Raw genomic sequence first — 14,311 nt, forward strand, 5'->3', positions numbered from 1 at the left:
CACCAAGCCTCTTACCCTCATAGCCCCTCATTGTCTGCCAGGCTCTGGTTCTGGCCATACTGCACCCCCCACCCCCCAGTACCACTACACTAGCAGTGGACATGGGGCAGAGTCATCTTTACGTGCCTCTGGCCATTCAGAAACCTTTCTTGGCTCCATGACGTCTGTCTGTAGAAGAAAGGCCACCAGCCTTCCTTGGCTGGCAGCCAGGGCCCCCTGGGGGGAGCTTACTTGGTCAGTGACTGGGCCCCCCTTCTCTCACACACCTCTCTGCTTTCCCCCTACCACTTCCCTTCAGGAATTGTATATTCCAGGCAGACGCAAATCACTGGCTGCTCCCCAAACATGCTTGTTCTGTATTCTGCCTGCCTCCATGCCTCTTCACTGCCATGCCATTCCCCACACAGAAGCACAGTCGGGAGGGTCCGACATGCAGGCTGGGGCTCAGGCTGGTCTCAGTTGGCGCTCTGGCTCAGTCCGGTGTCTTGTATAACTAGACAAGTTCCTTAACCTCTCTGAGCCTTTAGTCCTTGTCTGTAAAACAGGGATAATCTCACCCACCTCTTAAGATTGTGGTGAGAATTCAATGGGGGGTAATGCCTGTCAACAACTTAGCATAGTACCTGGAACAGAGAGTTCAACCGGCAGCTCTTGTTGATCTAAATCCCTCACAATCCCCTCAGATGCCACCGCCTCCCCTAAACCGCCAGCCAGAAGCAATCTCTGCCTCCTGAGTGTCTCTCCTTCCCGATTTGGGGCTTCCTACCTTGAAGCAAACCAGGTTGCTCTGGGGACCTCGGGGATGGGAGCATCACTATATTCCTGGCGTCTGGCACTGACCAGGTGCTCACTGATCAACTGGCTGAGTGAATTAATGATGTAAGGCAGGAACTGTGACTGATGGGTGCCTCAGAGTGGCCCAGATCAAGACTGCTGCAAGCACTCAGGGGAGGGTGGAGCCCCCTGACTTCTATTCCCAGAGCCCTTTCCCACTCAACACTCCCCAACTTAGTCCTTCCCCAGGATAGCAGAGCAGATGATGAAGTGGGGGCCTCACTAAAGGACTACCCTGGCTCGGCCCATCAGGCTGCCCAGCCACTGAGGGGACCCTGGCCATAGGCAGGAAGTTTGGTCAGGGCAGCCTCTTCCTATGAGACGCCCCCTCTTCAAACAGGAGAGGAGCCAGTGAGGTCTCCGTGTACAGGGGTGGAAGAGCTTGGGAGTGTCCTCCTTCATTCGTTTGCTCAAGTATGCACTGGGCACTCAGCACATGTCAGGCGCTGAGGGTCAAGTTCACATGGTCTTGGCCCTGGTAGAGGTTCTAGCTGAGTGGAGTATTGCCCATACAGTGGGATAGACTGTGATGGGAGCTGCTGAGGGGTGCACAGAGGATGCCCCTCACCCTCCCTCACCACCTTGGAGGCAGGGAGGGCTCTGGATGGAGCAAAGCTTATGCAGGGCCTGAAAGATGACAAGAATTGGTTAAGAGAAGGAAGACAGTGCTCTAGGCAAAGAGAACAACATGTTCAGAGGACCGTGGCAGGAGACCACAGTGCACTCAAGAAACTGAGAGAAATTCTATCTGACTGGATCACCAGGTGGGAGGTGAGAGACAGGAGGCTGCAGTGGGAGGTGCGCGGGTGCCTGCAGGAGCTGTTGCTCTCATTCTTGCCCAAGAACTGCCAAACCCTTTGGATTGTTGGTGTGGATGTCTCTTTCTGGGCCTCAGTTTCCCCACCTGTACAGTGAAGGAATTGGACCATGAGCTCAGATCCAGCCATGCCTGACTGCACCAGAAGTCACAGATAAGTCTATTTTGGATAAATCTAAACTCATAGGCCCGACATTCAGAAAACCCACTGTTTGGCTCGGTTGGTCTCTCCCTCCTATGCACCATGGGCGGTGTGTCTTTAGGATTGCACTTTATTTCCCAAATGCCCTGTTCCCAACTTCTGCCCAAGTGGTTTCTTCAGCCTGAATGCCCAGCCCCTTTAGATCTCCTTCCATGCTCCAGGTCCCCCTCAGCCCACCTCCTCCAGAAAGCCTCCCAGATTACTCTGATGGGAATGAGTCTCCCCTTCTATCCATTCTGGATCAGTCCTTGCCACTCTGGCCACATCTCTGTTGACCCACAGGTGGTGAGCCCAGTCCCCAGCGATGACCTGTAGCCCCCAAGCATTGTGCCTGGCACCAAGGCACTGGGTAAACACCTGTGGGACTGACCTGTAGGCCACCTACAGGGTTCTGTTCTGAGAGGCCAGGCCACTCAGCTCAACCAGTGCTTCTCACACTTCAGCACATATCACAATCAACCAGAGAGCTTTCTAAAACATACATACTGGCCCCATCCCCACAGTTTCTGATTCAGTAGATCAGGGTTGAGGCCCAAGAATTTACATTTCTGGCAAGTTCCCAGTTCATGCTTTAAATCAGGTTCTCACTGATTTAAACATTCATCTTTTACACAAGGGGCTCCAAAGGACCAGAAAATTACCCAGACTGGTGCTATATCTAGCTGGACTCTGGAGCCCCAGCTTGGTTTCTTGGTTAGGCCCCTGGACCGTTAACCTCAGTCTTCCCAGGAACTCCTGCCTGTTGGTGCAGCGTCAGGGCCTTGGGGCTGCCCTCCTGTGTCAGTGCTCCATGGTCCTGTGTGCATTTTACTGCCAGTCACAATGCAAGCTCCCTGCGAAGGCAGGGACTCAATTGCTCATCTTTGTAACCCCTAAACCCCACCCAAGAGTCCAGAAAGGAAATACCTGACCAGTTAATGTGAGGGGAGGACCTGCTCTAACACATGGATAAGCTCTAACACATGGAAAACCATCCTTTGCTGGTTTTTCTTGAGGGGCACAGACTGTGGAACCGCCCAGAGCCAGGTGCACGGTGAGGCAGGGCAGGGGGCAGACCTGAGCTTAAGATCCTATCTGGCCATTAATTTATGGCCGAATCACAGGCAAGTCACGGACTCTCCCTGCTTCAGTTTTCTCGTCCATAAAGTAGAGATGATAAAATAATACCTGTACTTTATAGAATCAGTACTGACATGTAGTAAGTGCTCAATAAATGATAGTTCCCTCCCTCCCTGCCCCTCTGACCCATGCAACTGGGCATGGTCATGTGCCTACTTCTTGGAAGGCCCTTTCTTGCCCTGGTGAATTCCTACTCTCACCATCCAGGCTCAGCTCAAATGTCACCTCCGCTGTGAAGCTCTCCCTACACCCTCCCAGAGCAAACCATTCCTGTCCTCACCACACACTGCACATATCTCTGGCCTTACACTTGGTTCCAGCCACAAGTACTTGTGTGAAGATCTGTCTTAGATCCTGAGGGCAGCAGCTGTGACTCATTCACATAGTAGGAGTCCAATAAATGCTTGCAGAACTGTGTACACAAAAATGAGCGAAAGCACATGCAGCTTGTATAGTTATCATGTGGCCAGGACCTGGAAGTTTTGCTAAATGGATGGTTAGACCAGGGCTGGGCTGGAGGAGAATGATGGGGAGGATGTATTGCCATTTAACTCTGCTAAGTTATGTATGGCAGTTGTGGGCTCAGAAACGGTGGGAAAGCACAATGGGATCATAGTTCTGATGGGCCCCAGATCTCAAGTTCTGGGGCTGCTTTGCCAGTGTTTTAAAAAACCCCAAACCCTCTCTTCCCGATGCGAACTGTCCCCTTAGGCTTGTCTTGTGGGCCAGAGAGCAGAGAAGGCCTAGAAGGGCAAGTGGGGCTGACCAGGCATAGGCAGCCACTCTAGGATGCTCACTGAGGCCAGGGCTAGGGTCTGCCCACGCTGGGCCAGCACCTTGTCCTCTATACACTCCTCACCCTGGCACCGTCCTAACCTCAGGGCTGTCCTGACGTGACCCTGAATCTTCTGGCACCAAGGGCAGAGGTCAGTAACAGGGACCACTTTGGAATTCCTGCCAATATCTGAGTCCAAGAGCCTCTGCTTCCCACGAAACTGCTTCTTCCTCCAGCAGCTCACAAGGGTGCTGGGGATAGGAAGGGCCCAGCTCTTTTTAAGGGAGAATGTTCCCTCTACTTGCAGCCTGAAGCCCTCAGTCCAATTCTACTTCTGTTTCAGACCTACTGGCTACCTGATTTCCCCACCTCAGGTGACTCACTACCCTACCCCAGCTCCACTGGTGTGCCAATCTGGAAGACTAGGGCTCTCGGTCTCCTTGTCAACCCCCCGCCTTCCCATCCTCCCACTGAGTGCCTGGGACCTGGGCTGAGGATGATGAATCCTGGTCTGTAAAGTGCTTTCAGCTCACAGGATGAAAGACTGCTAGGAAGTACAAAGTTATTCTCTGCTTGTTGTTGTTCCTAATGAGCCCTGAGGTGCCAGAGAGCCGGAGCAGAGTGTGAGCACAGGCTGAGCCCCAAAGTGGCAGGAGGATTGCTCCAGGTGCCTGGCTCAGCGGGGTCAGCCAGGGGCCAAAGACAGAGGTAGAGGCTGCCAAAAGCAACTGCCAGATGTGGTGCAGCCACACGCACATGGGCATATCACCACCTCTGACCTGGCCCTGGACAGCCTAAAGACTGGGAGTTTGTCCTAGACGTTTAGGTACCATTTTTCACCAGAGGCAGGAGATGGGAAAGATGAGAGAGAAAGACCTTGCAAGGATTCTTTGCGCCCATTCAAATGAGGTGTGTCCAGATCTCTCAGCTAGTGATGGTAATCTACCTTCATACTCCAGGATGCCAGGGTAAACACCAAAGCGTGTCCCCTGCCCTCCTGAGGCAGACACAGCTTCCCAATTCACGGGGGAGCTCCAACAGAGGGAACCATCAAATCCTGAATGGTCTTTCAGGGGGCACTCACAAAAGGCCAGTAACTTGGAATCCAATTCCAAAGTTATTCTTCAAAATAACACAGCACCTTCAGGGGTTGTCATTCTCCCTCTCCCCCCATCACTCTCCCACCCCTCAATCTCGCAGCTCTCTTCCTCTTAGAATTCTGAGACACAGGGCCTGAGGAGTGAGGCTCTGCTCTTGCCATAAAGAAGGTGAGAATTGAGAGCAAAGCGTATTTCCAGAGGCTCAGGAAGGGAGGGCAGTGCCAAGCCAGGTTATACAGGGGCAGAGCGGCGGTGGACCCCAGATACACAAGTGGGCTTATGACCCACCCCCAACACTGCTGCCAAGGCTGGCAAGGCTATGCCAGCCACTTCCCCCCAAATCCCCTGGGATGAGGGGAAGTAGGGGATGGGGGAACCCAGCCCCGGGTAGGGATACTAAGGGAACTCTGTGAGTCATGGAACAGAGCTCACACCTGCAGTTCAGCTCCACCCAGCACTCCTGCACTGAGGCAAAGGAAAAGCCCATTTCCCCATGCTGGCCTGGGTGTGTATGTGGCGGAGAAGATGAAGGGCTACTGAATGTGTGGACAGGGCGAGGGGAGCCAATTCATTAATGTCCCCTTCTCTCTTCTTCCTTTCTCCCTCCCACTTTCCAGATTCCCTCCCCAATCTAAGCTGAAGATTTTAGTGGATAACTTGCTCACACTCTCCATATCTGCACCTCCCAATCTTTCTACCAAATGTGGTCCCACCCTGGCTGAGACCCTTCTCTAGCTGCCTGTGCCCATGTTCTCCCTGGCCGGGGCGCTCTGAGCATGCAATAAGAGGACCTTGCAGCCTCGGTGGGCTGGAGGGGAGTTGTGAGGGAGGCCTCCAGCTCTGTAGGCCACTGTTAATTTAAGCACCTGTCCTACCAGGTTTGAAATCTGATGCTCCTAGTCACCTATCAGGGATTTAAGACTTTTGCTTCTCATTGACATGGTACTTTCTCCTGATATCTTGTTTCAGAGCACGATGCTTCCCTATGCCCTCCCCAGCCCAGAATGTCCCACGTCTCTCAAATCTCTCTAGCTCAGGCCTTGGGTCTATCTGGTATCTGCTCACCAGCCAACTCTCTGAAAGAAGGCATTCTGAAGAGCTGGCTATCCACTGGGAAGCAGGGAACAAGAGGAAGCAGAGAAGAAAAGACAGCAGGAAAGATAATTAGACATGAAGGACGTTCTCACTCGGGTAGAAGGTGCTGGAAGAGATCACCCAGAAGCCTGTGGAATCTCCTACTTGTAGCCTTCTCCCACCTTTGCCCCAGTGCATACTCTGCCCTTGGTAGCAGGCTGTCATTTCCCTGGTACTATTGATTCCTACCTGATGAAGCCACTAGTGGCTTGTTACCAGTTCAGCTCCTTAACCTTGACATTGGGAGAGTGCCCTTACCTGGCCAGCCTTCCAACAGGTGCCCACAGTAGGGTGTATGTGGAGATGGGGGAAGAAAAGCAGGGTTTCAGGTTGGGAGCTCATCCCACACCACACGAGCCCAGCGTAAGCTGACTCACACACTACTCAGTGTCCCATTCCTTAGGGAGGGCTCCTAGATGTACTCACCCAGCAGAAATGGGCAAAGAGGCTCTCTTTATAAGGAAGAGAACACAGCCTTGATCTTTAAATTCCTTTATCTCCTTTCTACAGAGCTGAAGGAATTGTGGACCCCCTAGGCTCTTCCCAGTCAAGCCATCAGAGACTACCTTGTTACCCTTACTCATTATTCAGGAAAGGAAAGACATTTAGCCAAATTCTCAACCACAGCTGAAGCCTCCCAACTCCCAGTCCAGTGCTCTTTTGAAGACATTTTTATGTTGTAGTTCAGGCAGGAACGCCAGTGGAGGGGATAGAGATCCAGCAAAATGGATCACTGGCCAGAGAATGCTGATTTGAAGCCCCCAAGATTTATCTCTGGAACTTACTTTGTGAGTTTAACCTCTGCCAGCCTCAGTTGCTCCCTCTGTAAAACGGGGCTAGGACTACCTGCCCCCAGGTTTGTTAAATGGAGATGAAGCATTTGAACATGCCTCGCCTGCTGACTAACACAAAATAGGCATTAACAAAACGCTGAAGAGGAATAAAGAAGTGAGAACTCAACTGCACCCCAACAATACTAGCCTGGTTCTGCAGGGGCGGACCTGCACACCCGGCCCATTCTTGAGAAGCCCAAGACCGGTGCACTGAGTGGGGGTTCCCTCCTCCTTCACCCTATAGCTGCCCAAAGAGGGCATCAAAGTGGGTCTCAGCACAGGCTCTGATCACCCAGAGCACCTTCTCACCTTTCTCCTTGGGGACAGAACCCAAAGATCCAAGGGAGTAACTCCTGAAGACTAAAGAGGGACAAGTGCCTGCCGTCTGGTACAGTTCTGAGAGAAATATCTATCATAAAAACAGTGGCTCCCTACTCTCTGGGGCTCGCTGGCGGGACAGGGCAACCCCTCCGGGTCTCCGGAGGTGGCAGACGCTGCTGCCCCTGCTCCAATAGCTGAGCAGAACTCACGGAGGTGTGGCACATGGGTGGGAGCAAGCCCGGAGCACACTCCAGGAAGGGAAGGCAGTGACAGCTCCCTGAGCGCTCCGCCACCGGGCCAGGCCCTGTGTTGGCTTATCCGCTGTCTTTCGGACTGTGCCCAGGGCTCCATTCTGCCCCTCGCTCCGTGCTCCTGGGGGCCGGTACCCGCGGGTAGCGCCTCTTTCCCGCCACCTTCGCCGGGATGGGCGGCCCGGGACAGACGCGCACAGCCACTGATGGGCTCCGGTGCGCCGTCCCTTAACTCGGCCACAGCGACTGGCTCGCACACAGGCACGCACGCCCCGTGCCTGTCACCTCCGTGGCGGCTCGCATAGCCCCAGACTGCCCGCGTAGAGCAAGGGGCGGGGGGAGGTGAGCGGATGAGCAGGCGGCAGGTTTCTCCTAGCGAAACGGGGTTTATAGGCGTGCTGAGGTGCCCTACCTTTCTCCCCGGGGTCGGGCTCCCATTCCCGCTTCCTCCCCTCTCGGTGCTTCTTGCCACGGCCTCGGCCTCTCCTCCTGGATTCCGACATTCTGCCCTGGGTCCCAGGCAGTGGGAAAGATGCGAGGCGGGCAGGCTTGGATGGCCTCCGCTCTCCGCTGCCGTGCGCTGCGCCCCCGCTGCCTGCAGCCCCAGTGCCCGAGCGCAGCGCCTGTCTTATAGGCGGTCACACCCTCCGGGGGAGGGGAGCGGCGAGCCTTAACTCTTCCCCTCCCGCACCCGCCGCCCTCAATTCCCCCTCCCCATCGGCGAAGGGGGGGGAGGGGGGAAAGCTGCGGGCGGCAGGCTCTCAGTCCTGGACCCCCTCCCCAGGCCCACCGAGCGAGCGAACGAGGCAGGACTAGCGCCCCAACAGAGCGCCACAGACCTCCTCGCAGGAGAGGGGGCTCGAGCTGGGCTGGGGGCCTGAGCCATGATTCGGGAGGGGGGAGTAGAGATCCCGCAGCGAGGGCCAGGCTAAGGACAGCATGGGGGTGGGGAGACAGCGAGAGGAGGGCCCAGGAAGGGACCAAAACGAAGCCCACTGGCCCGCCCAGCGGGGTAGAAAGCACGCTTGCTGCTTGCAGTCTGTCTCCACCGCCTCGTGCCCACCCCCTCCCCCAAACCTTACAGGCAACTTGCTTGTGCCTCCTCATCCTTGACAGTCTGATCTCAACCCCATGGGACACCACCATCTGAGGGAATACCTTCTATGCAGCCACCATTTGTGCTTGGCTGCAGGGGTCTGTGGCTCAGGAACCCCTCCCGGCCAGGGTGGGCTGCAGCCTGAGGGAAACCTGGGTGCCCCAGGTGGCTTGTAGCCCCCGTCCCCCACACACTCTGACAGCCCAGGCTGCCAGCACCAGCTGGCTCCTCTCTTCAAGGCCTGTGGAGGTCAATTCAGACACTGATACTGACCCTGCAAATCACACCTCTGACAAGCCACGGGACAAGGGCCGCCGAAAAGGACAGGGGCTTGCCTCCTGCTTTGGTGTGGTGCCGAAAGGGTTACATAGCAAAGGCTCTCCCTCTTCTGGCTCCCAGAAAGCCTGAGCCTGCGGTTTGCCTGCCTCTCTCTGCCTGAGGTGTCCCCTTACAGCCATCCCAACTGGAATCCAAGTCAAAGATCATCTCAGCCAGTCCTCTGCCTCTTCAGGAGAGGGTCCCAAGGCTTCTCTGGACAGTGTCCTCCTTAGGAGAGACTGGAGCAGGCTAGGACTCTAGGTCAAGGCCAGGGACTCTGGGACTCCAGGGCTACCTGGGGCCCTGACCAGACCTTGAGGTCAAACAGGGGGTGGACACAGAGAGAAGATGGAGACAATGTCCATGAAGAGGGCTGATCTCTGGTGCTCTTGGGGCCTCAAGCCTGTTTCATCAGGGGCCAGCTCTGGGGAGACCAAGTGTAAGATATATGCCTCCTCCCATATCCCAACTGAGGTATAGTGAACACTCACTTCGATGCATGTGGTATCTCTTTCTGTGAGGTGGGCAGCAAGGGGTCCTGGGCAGAGCCAGAGCCAGTGCCAGAGCTCAAGTCTCACTCCTGCTCCAACCCCCTGCTCATGTGGTTTCCCAAATGGCATTCACATCCACCCCTCCCCAACCATCCAGCCCCTGCCTCAGTTCACTTCCCCCTCCTGTCCCACAGATTCTGGTCTCCCTGCCTGCAGTCTTGCTCTCTCAGTTCTGACCCCTTCAAGGCCATCAAAGAGAGCTTTCTAAAACTTAAACCAGATCACGTCACTCAATATTACCCATGAGTTAAGCCTAAGCTCCTTATCGGACTCCAAAGCCCTATTCCATTGAGCCCGCAGCTCATAGCCACCTCGTCCCCAATCCTGTGCCTCAGCCACATTGACCTACAAGCCACCGACACTATACTGTCTCCTCTCCCTATCTTTGCACAGACTAATCTCTCTGCCCAGAATGACCTCCCCCCTTTCTCAGCCCGTCCAACCTTTCCATTTACTCATTTAGCAAATATGTTGTAAGGCTTACTGTGACGGTTCAGGCACAGTGCTATATGCTAGGGATTGCCATAAGCAAGACGGACATGGGCCTACTTACATGAATGCTACAGTCTTGGTGGGGATGGACAGATAACTAATTACACAGTCAACAAATTAATTAAAATTTGTGTTAAATATTAAGGAAACATAATTGTTCAACAAATATTTCTATATGTTGACATACGGGTTAATAAACAGACTGTAGTGCAGGAAGTCTTTCCTTAGAAAACACTTAAACTGGGATTTGAGGAATGAGTAAGAGTTGGCTGGACTAAGGGGAGCTGGGGAATAACGTTCCTGACAGAAGCAACAACACGTCCAGTGGCCAAAGGGCATGAAGGAGCTTTTGTATCTTTGTAAAACCAAAAGATGGTCAGTGTGCTGAGGTGTGTGTGTGTGTGTGTGTGTGTGTGTGTGTGTGTGTGTCTATATGTAAGGTATGTGTGTATATACATGGGGTGTGTGGGGTGGCACACATGTGTGAAAGGAACCTAGAGAGGAGGCAAGCAGTGGTCAGATCAAGTGGAACCTTGTAGGCCCAGTATAGACATTGGGATTTATCCTAAGAGCAACGGTCTGTTACTAAAAGCTTGTAAGCAGTGTCTCTGAGAGGTGGGAAAGGGCAGTGATGACATCCCCTGCTTCCTTAGTACTTTTTATGTCTCTCTATCAGAACACATCACTTTGTATTGTTTTCAGTTTCCAATTCTGTCTCTCTACTAGGCTCAGCCCCTCTAGGGCTAGGGGCCCAGCACCTGGCATGTGGTAGGTGGTCAGTACCTCCCTGTGGGACAGATGAGTGAGTGACCCTCTCCTGCTGGAGAAGAATAGACCAGGGCAGCAGCAAGGAAAATGGCTCCAAGTAGGAGCGTGAAGCCAGCTGAATATAACCTCCTGGGTAGAGCTCTCCTGGAGTCTAAGACTGCTCAGAGCTTGTATCAATGCATGGTATGTGTCAGAAATGCTATGGGCACTCAGGGGCCATGAGCACGCTCCTTGGGCTGGGGTACCCAGATGCAGTGCTGAGGCAGGTGGGGCTTGAAGAAGGTCTTTAAGTATAGGGAGGATTTTGATGGGTGGCAGGTGAGGGGTTCTGATGGTAGATATGGCAAAGACCAGGGGAAGCATTGTCTGGGCCCTTGCTCAGGAGACAATGAACAGACCAGGTTATGTTAGGAAACTCAGGGAGCTACTAATATTTAATACAGCAAACACTTACTAAGCACTCAGTGTGTGCCGGAGGTCACAGGGCTAGGTGCCTTATACAGGTTATCTTTTATCATCCCCACAGCACCTCTGTAGGTAGGTTCAATCATTATCGCAGTGTTGCAGAAGAGGGAACCAAACTAGGAATGAAGTGATTACGCACTGAAAGTCACGTAGCTGGAGAGCTGCAAAGCAAGGACTCACACCGCAGTCACCTTTCACCGGGACCACGATCTTTACCATCATGCTGCACTGCTGTGCGCAGGCCAGAGATACACTCAGACTGCCCAGCCGAGGCTCTCGGACTTTATTTAGTCAATAAGAATTCGCTGATGAGTTTTTGAGGAAGTGACATATGCATTAGAAACATTAATCTAACTGTAGTGTGCAGGATGGATGGGAAGAGGAAGAGTGTGGAGTCAAGGTGAACCACTTATGCAGGTGAACCCTTAAATGTTTCTTCAGTGCCTACTATGTGCCAGGACCTGAACATCGTGAGGGTCAGGCAAGGAGGGCCTGAACCAGGGAGTAAAGGCGGTGAAAATATTAGCAGTCCCAGTAGTTAACATTATATTCTTAATATACAATTCTTCACGACGACACTACGAAGTGAGTCTACCATTATCCTCATTTCGCGGATGAGGAAACTGAGACACGGAGAAGTGAAGTGATTTTGATTTGTCCAAGTCAAACAACTAGTACGTGGCAGAGCAAGATTAGGAACTTATGCAGCTGGGGACCCTCAGAGCCCAGACTCTTAAGCACAGCCCCATGATGTTGCCCAAGAAGATGTGGAAAAGGGAGAGACAGCAGAGCAAGGGCTGCTTCAAGGCCAACCACTGGCCTCAGGACCTGCACAGTCCCTGGAGCCCTGTGCCTGGGTCACGGGCAGGTGGAGAGAGCCCCATGGCACTGTAAGTCATGCTGGCAAGGCTGCCCCTGACCTCCCTGTGCCTGCCCCAAAGGCTGCTGGGGGGAAGGACAGCAGGCACCTGGAGCACCCCAAGCTTGTACCAGGGTTCCTGCCAGGAGCCTGAAAATGACCCTGAAAGCCAGGCCTGTTGCCGTGGGAACTCCTTCCTCTCCCCACAGGTTGTGCAATGCCCTGTACGATCTCATGTGGGAGCAGCGCTGAACCTGGGGACGGGCGCAGAGACCACATCACCCAGAGGAAAAGCCTCTCCCCCACCCTGGTGTCACAATGGGACACTAATAGTAACGTACCAACTTAATTCCGTTCCTTTATGAAGCAAAAGCACAATGTTTAACTGGCTAACAAACTTTTCTCCTTTTTAACATTTTCCCCTTCACTTTGAGGCTGTGCCATAGGCAAACTTTGAAGTTTGGGAAAGTTTAGACTTGTTTGAGTCATGTGCAAAAATGCCTTTGAGTGAAAAGGGGAAAAAACAAAACAAAACAAAAAAACCTATACTACCCCTTCCCCCACCTGAGACTTTGGGGCTCCAAAAGGATTGGCTCTAAAATTCTTCTGAAAAGGGGTTTTGTGGACCAAGCCCCCTCCCCTTGAACCCACTGCCTGGTGGGAATCCTTGAGGACAGTGTCAGTGACCTCAGGCCAGGAAGAGCCTGCAGCGGTTCCTTAGGACCACCCCAAGCACCAGGAAAGGGCACCCCTGAACCAGTCCTGAGCCATGGTATGTTCACCTGGGAGTTAGAAATCCTTGGAGACGATGAGGCTATCCTTACCCTCAGCCACCCCCATTTTTGTGCCTCCAAGTCATGAGGCTCCTCTCCCTCATTCCCCATCCAGGGAGGTTGCCAGAGGAAGAAACAGATTCAGGTGACGCCCCCTGTAGGAGCAGAGAAATTCCCACTCACTCTGGAGGATTATGCAAGGCCTGGGAAGCCCCACTACCCCTGTGACTCTAGGATGCAGTGGGATCCTGGCTGGAAGAGTCATGCCCTGAGGAGAGGAGCACATGGGGGCCAGTCCCAGCTCATTAGGCCCAGAGAACACCTCACCCCAAAGTGGCACACTGGCTGTAGTTTGAGTATCTCTGTAAACCATGATGGAGTTCTTCTCTCTCACACACGTTCACTCATGCCTCCACCTCCCTCAAACAGCCTGTAGAGAACTGGGAAGTCAAAAAGTAGGGGGCTATATGGTGTGGACCAAAAGGGTTCTGTTAGATGCTAGGACACCTAGGCTTGGGCCCAGTTTTGCCCCTGAGATAAGATTATCTAAGCAGATACACACCAGGAACTCAGGCTACAAAATGGACCCCCAGATCCCTCTGCTCTCCAGTCCAGGAAGGCCACAAGAATCAGGGTGGTTGAAGGAGTAAGGAACTTGAGACCACTGTGAAAAAGCACTCCCCTGCCAGGTGAGAAGGTCTCTGGAGCCACACAGAGACCTGTAAACCCTGGCTGTTCCCCTCAGAATCGTGCCTACCTGCTCAACACACACACTCACTCACACCTTGGTTCATGAACTTCTCTGAGCCCTGGCACTGCAGAGACTTAAGTCAGTCAGCCCCAACCAGGCTCCAAACCAGTTCTCCATTCATTTCTGATCTTCCAGAAATGAGGACAGTGCGAAGGTACGGGGCCACGCCTTCCTGCTATGCCCTTTTCACCTCATTCTCTTTCCCTTTGCTGCCATGGGACACGGGTCAGCTGTCCCAGAGCCTGAGCTGGGCCCCAGTCATGGGTGCTGCCATGTTGGGCATCTCTGTCTCCACTCCCACCATTAGGAGGCTCCTTCTGCTTCAGCCCACCCAGCCCCAAACCCAGAAGAGAATTCCTGTTCCCTGCTCAGGAGTTTAGTCTCTTTCCTTCATGTCAGACCCCCTAGGGACTGAGAAGGAAGTAGAAGAGAAGGGGCAGCCTATCCCAGGAGGAGCCCCAGGACAAGCTGGGAGGAACCAGGAGAGAAAGCAATGGCCGAAGAGAGGGTGAGGAGCCTTCTCTGGCTCCGGGGGCCAGAGGAAGAAAGCAGAGGCAGCAATGGGAGAGCAAATGAGGGGAGAGGTGAGGCAACAGGCAGGCCTGGGCAGAGCTGGAAGCAGGATGGGGAGAGAAAGTGAGAAACTGGAGCAGCCCCAGTGGTGAAGGAGGGGAGGCGGGAGCATGAGCGAGATGACAAAGAACAGAGGCAGGCCAGGAGCTAATTCCAGTGTCCCCAGGGACCTGCTGGGTGCCCTTGGGCAAGTCCCTTCCCCTCTCTGGCCTGCCTCCTCATCTGAAAAATGAAAGCTTGGACTAGATGATCTTGATAGGTCCATCATCTGAGGAACCT

The 14,311-nt window shown here is 53.7% G+C and overlaps 1 protein-coding gene across 6 annotated transcripts in view; it reads right to left on the minus strand.

The window, feature by feature from the left end:
- NRG2 (neuregulin 2) overlaps positions 1–14,311 on the minus strand; it is a 187,061-nt gene that overhangs the window by 48,571 nt on the left and 124,179 nt on the right. The window contains exon 1 of one of the 6 annotated variants that reach the window (XM_019662020.1): positions 7,799–7,942. The exons of the other annotated variants lie outside the window; for them this stretch is intronic. Within the exon in view, the coding sequence (XP_019517565.1) occupies positions 7,799–7,889 (91 nt within the window). The 5' untranslated portion in view covers positions 7,890–7,942. Of the gene's footprint in view, positions 1–7,798; positions 7,943–14,311 lie in introns of those variants that run through there. 6 annotated transcript variants of the gene reach the window in all.

Source organism: Hipposideros armiger, unplaced genomic scaffold (assembly GCF_001890085.2).
Source record: "Hipposideros armiger isolate ML-2016 unplaced genomic scaffold, ASM189008v1 scaffold_11, whole genome shotgun sequence".
NCBI lineage: Eukaryota > Metazoa > Chordata > Mammalia > Chiroptera > Hipposideridae > Hipposideros > Hipposideros armiger.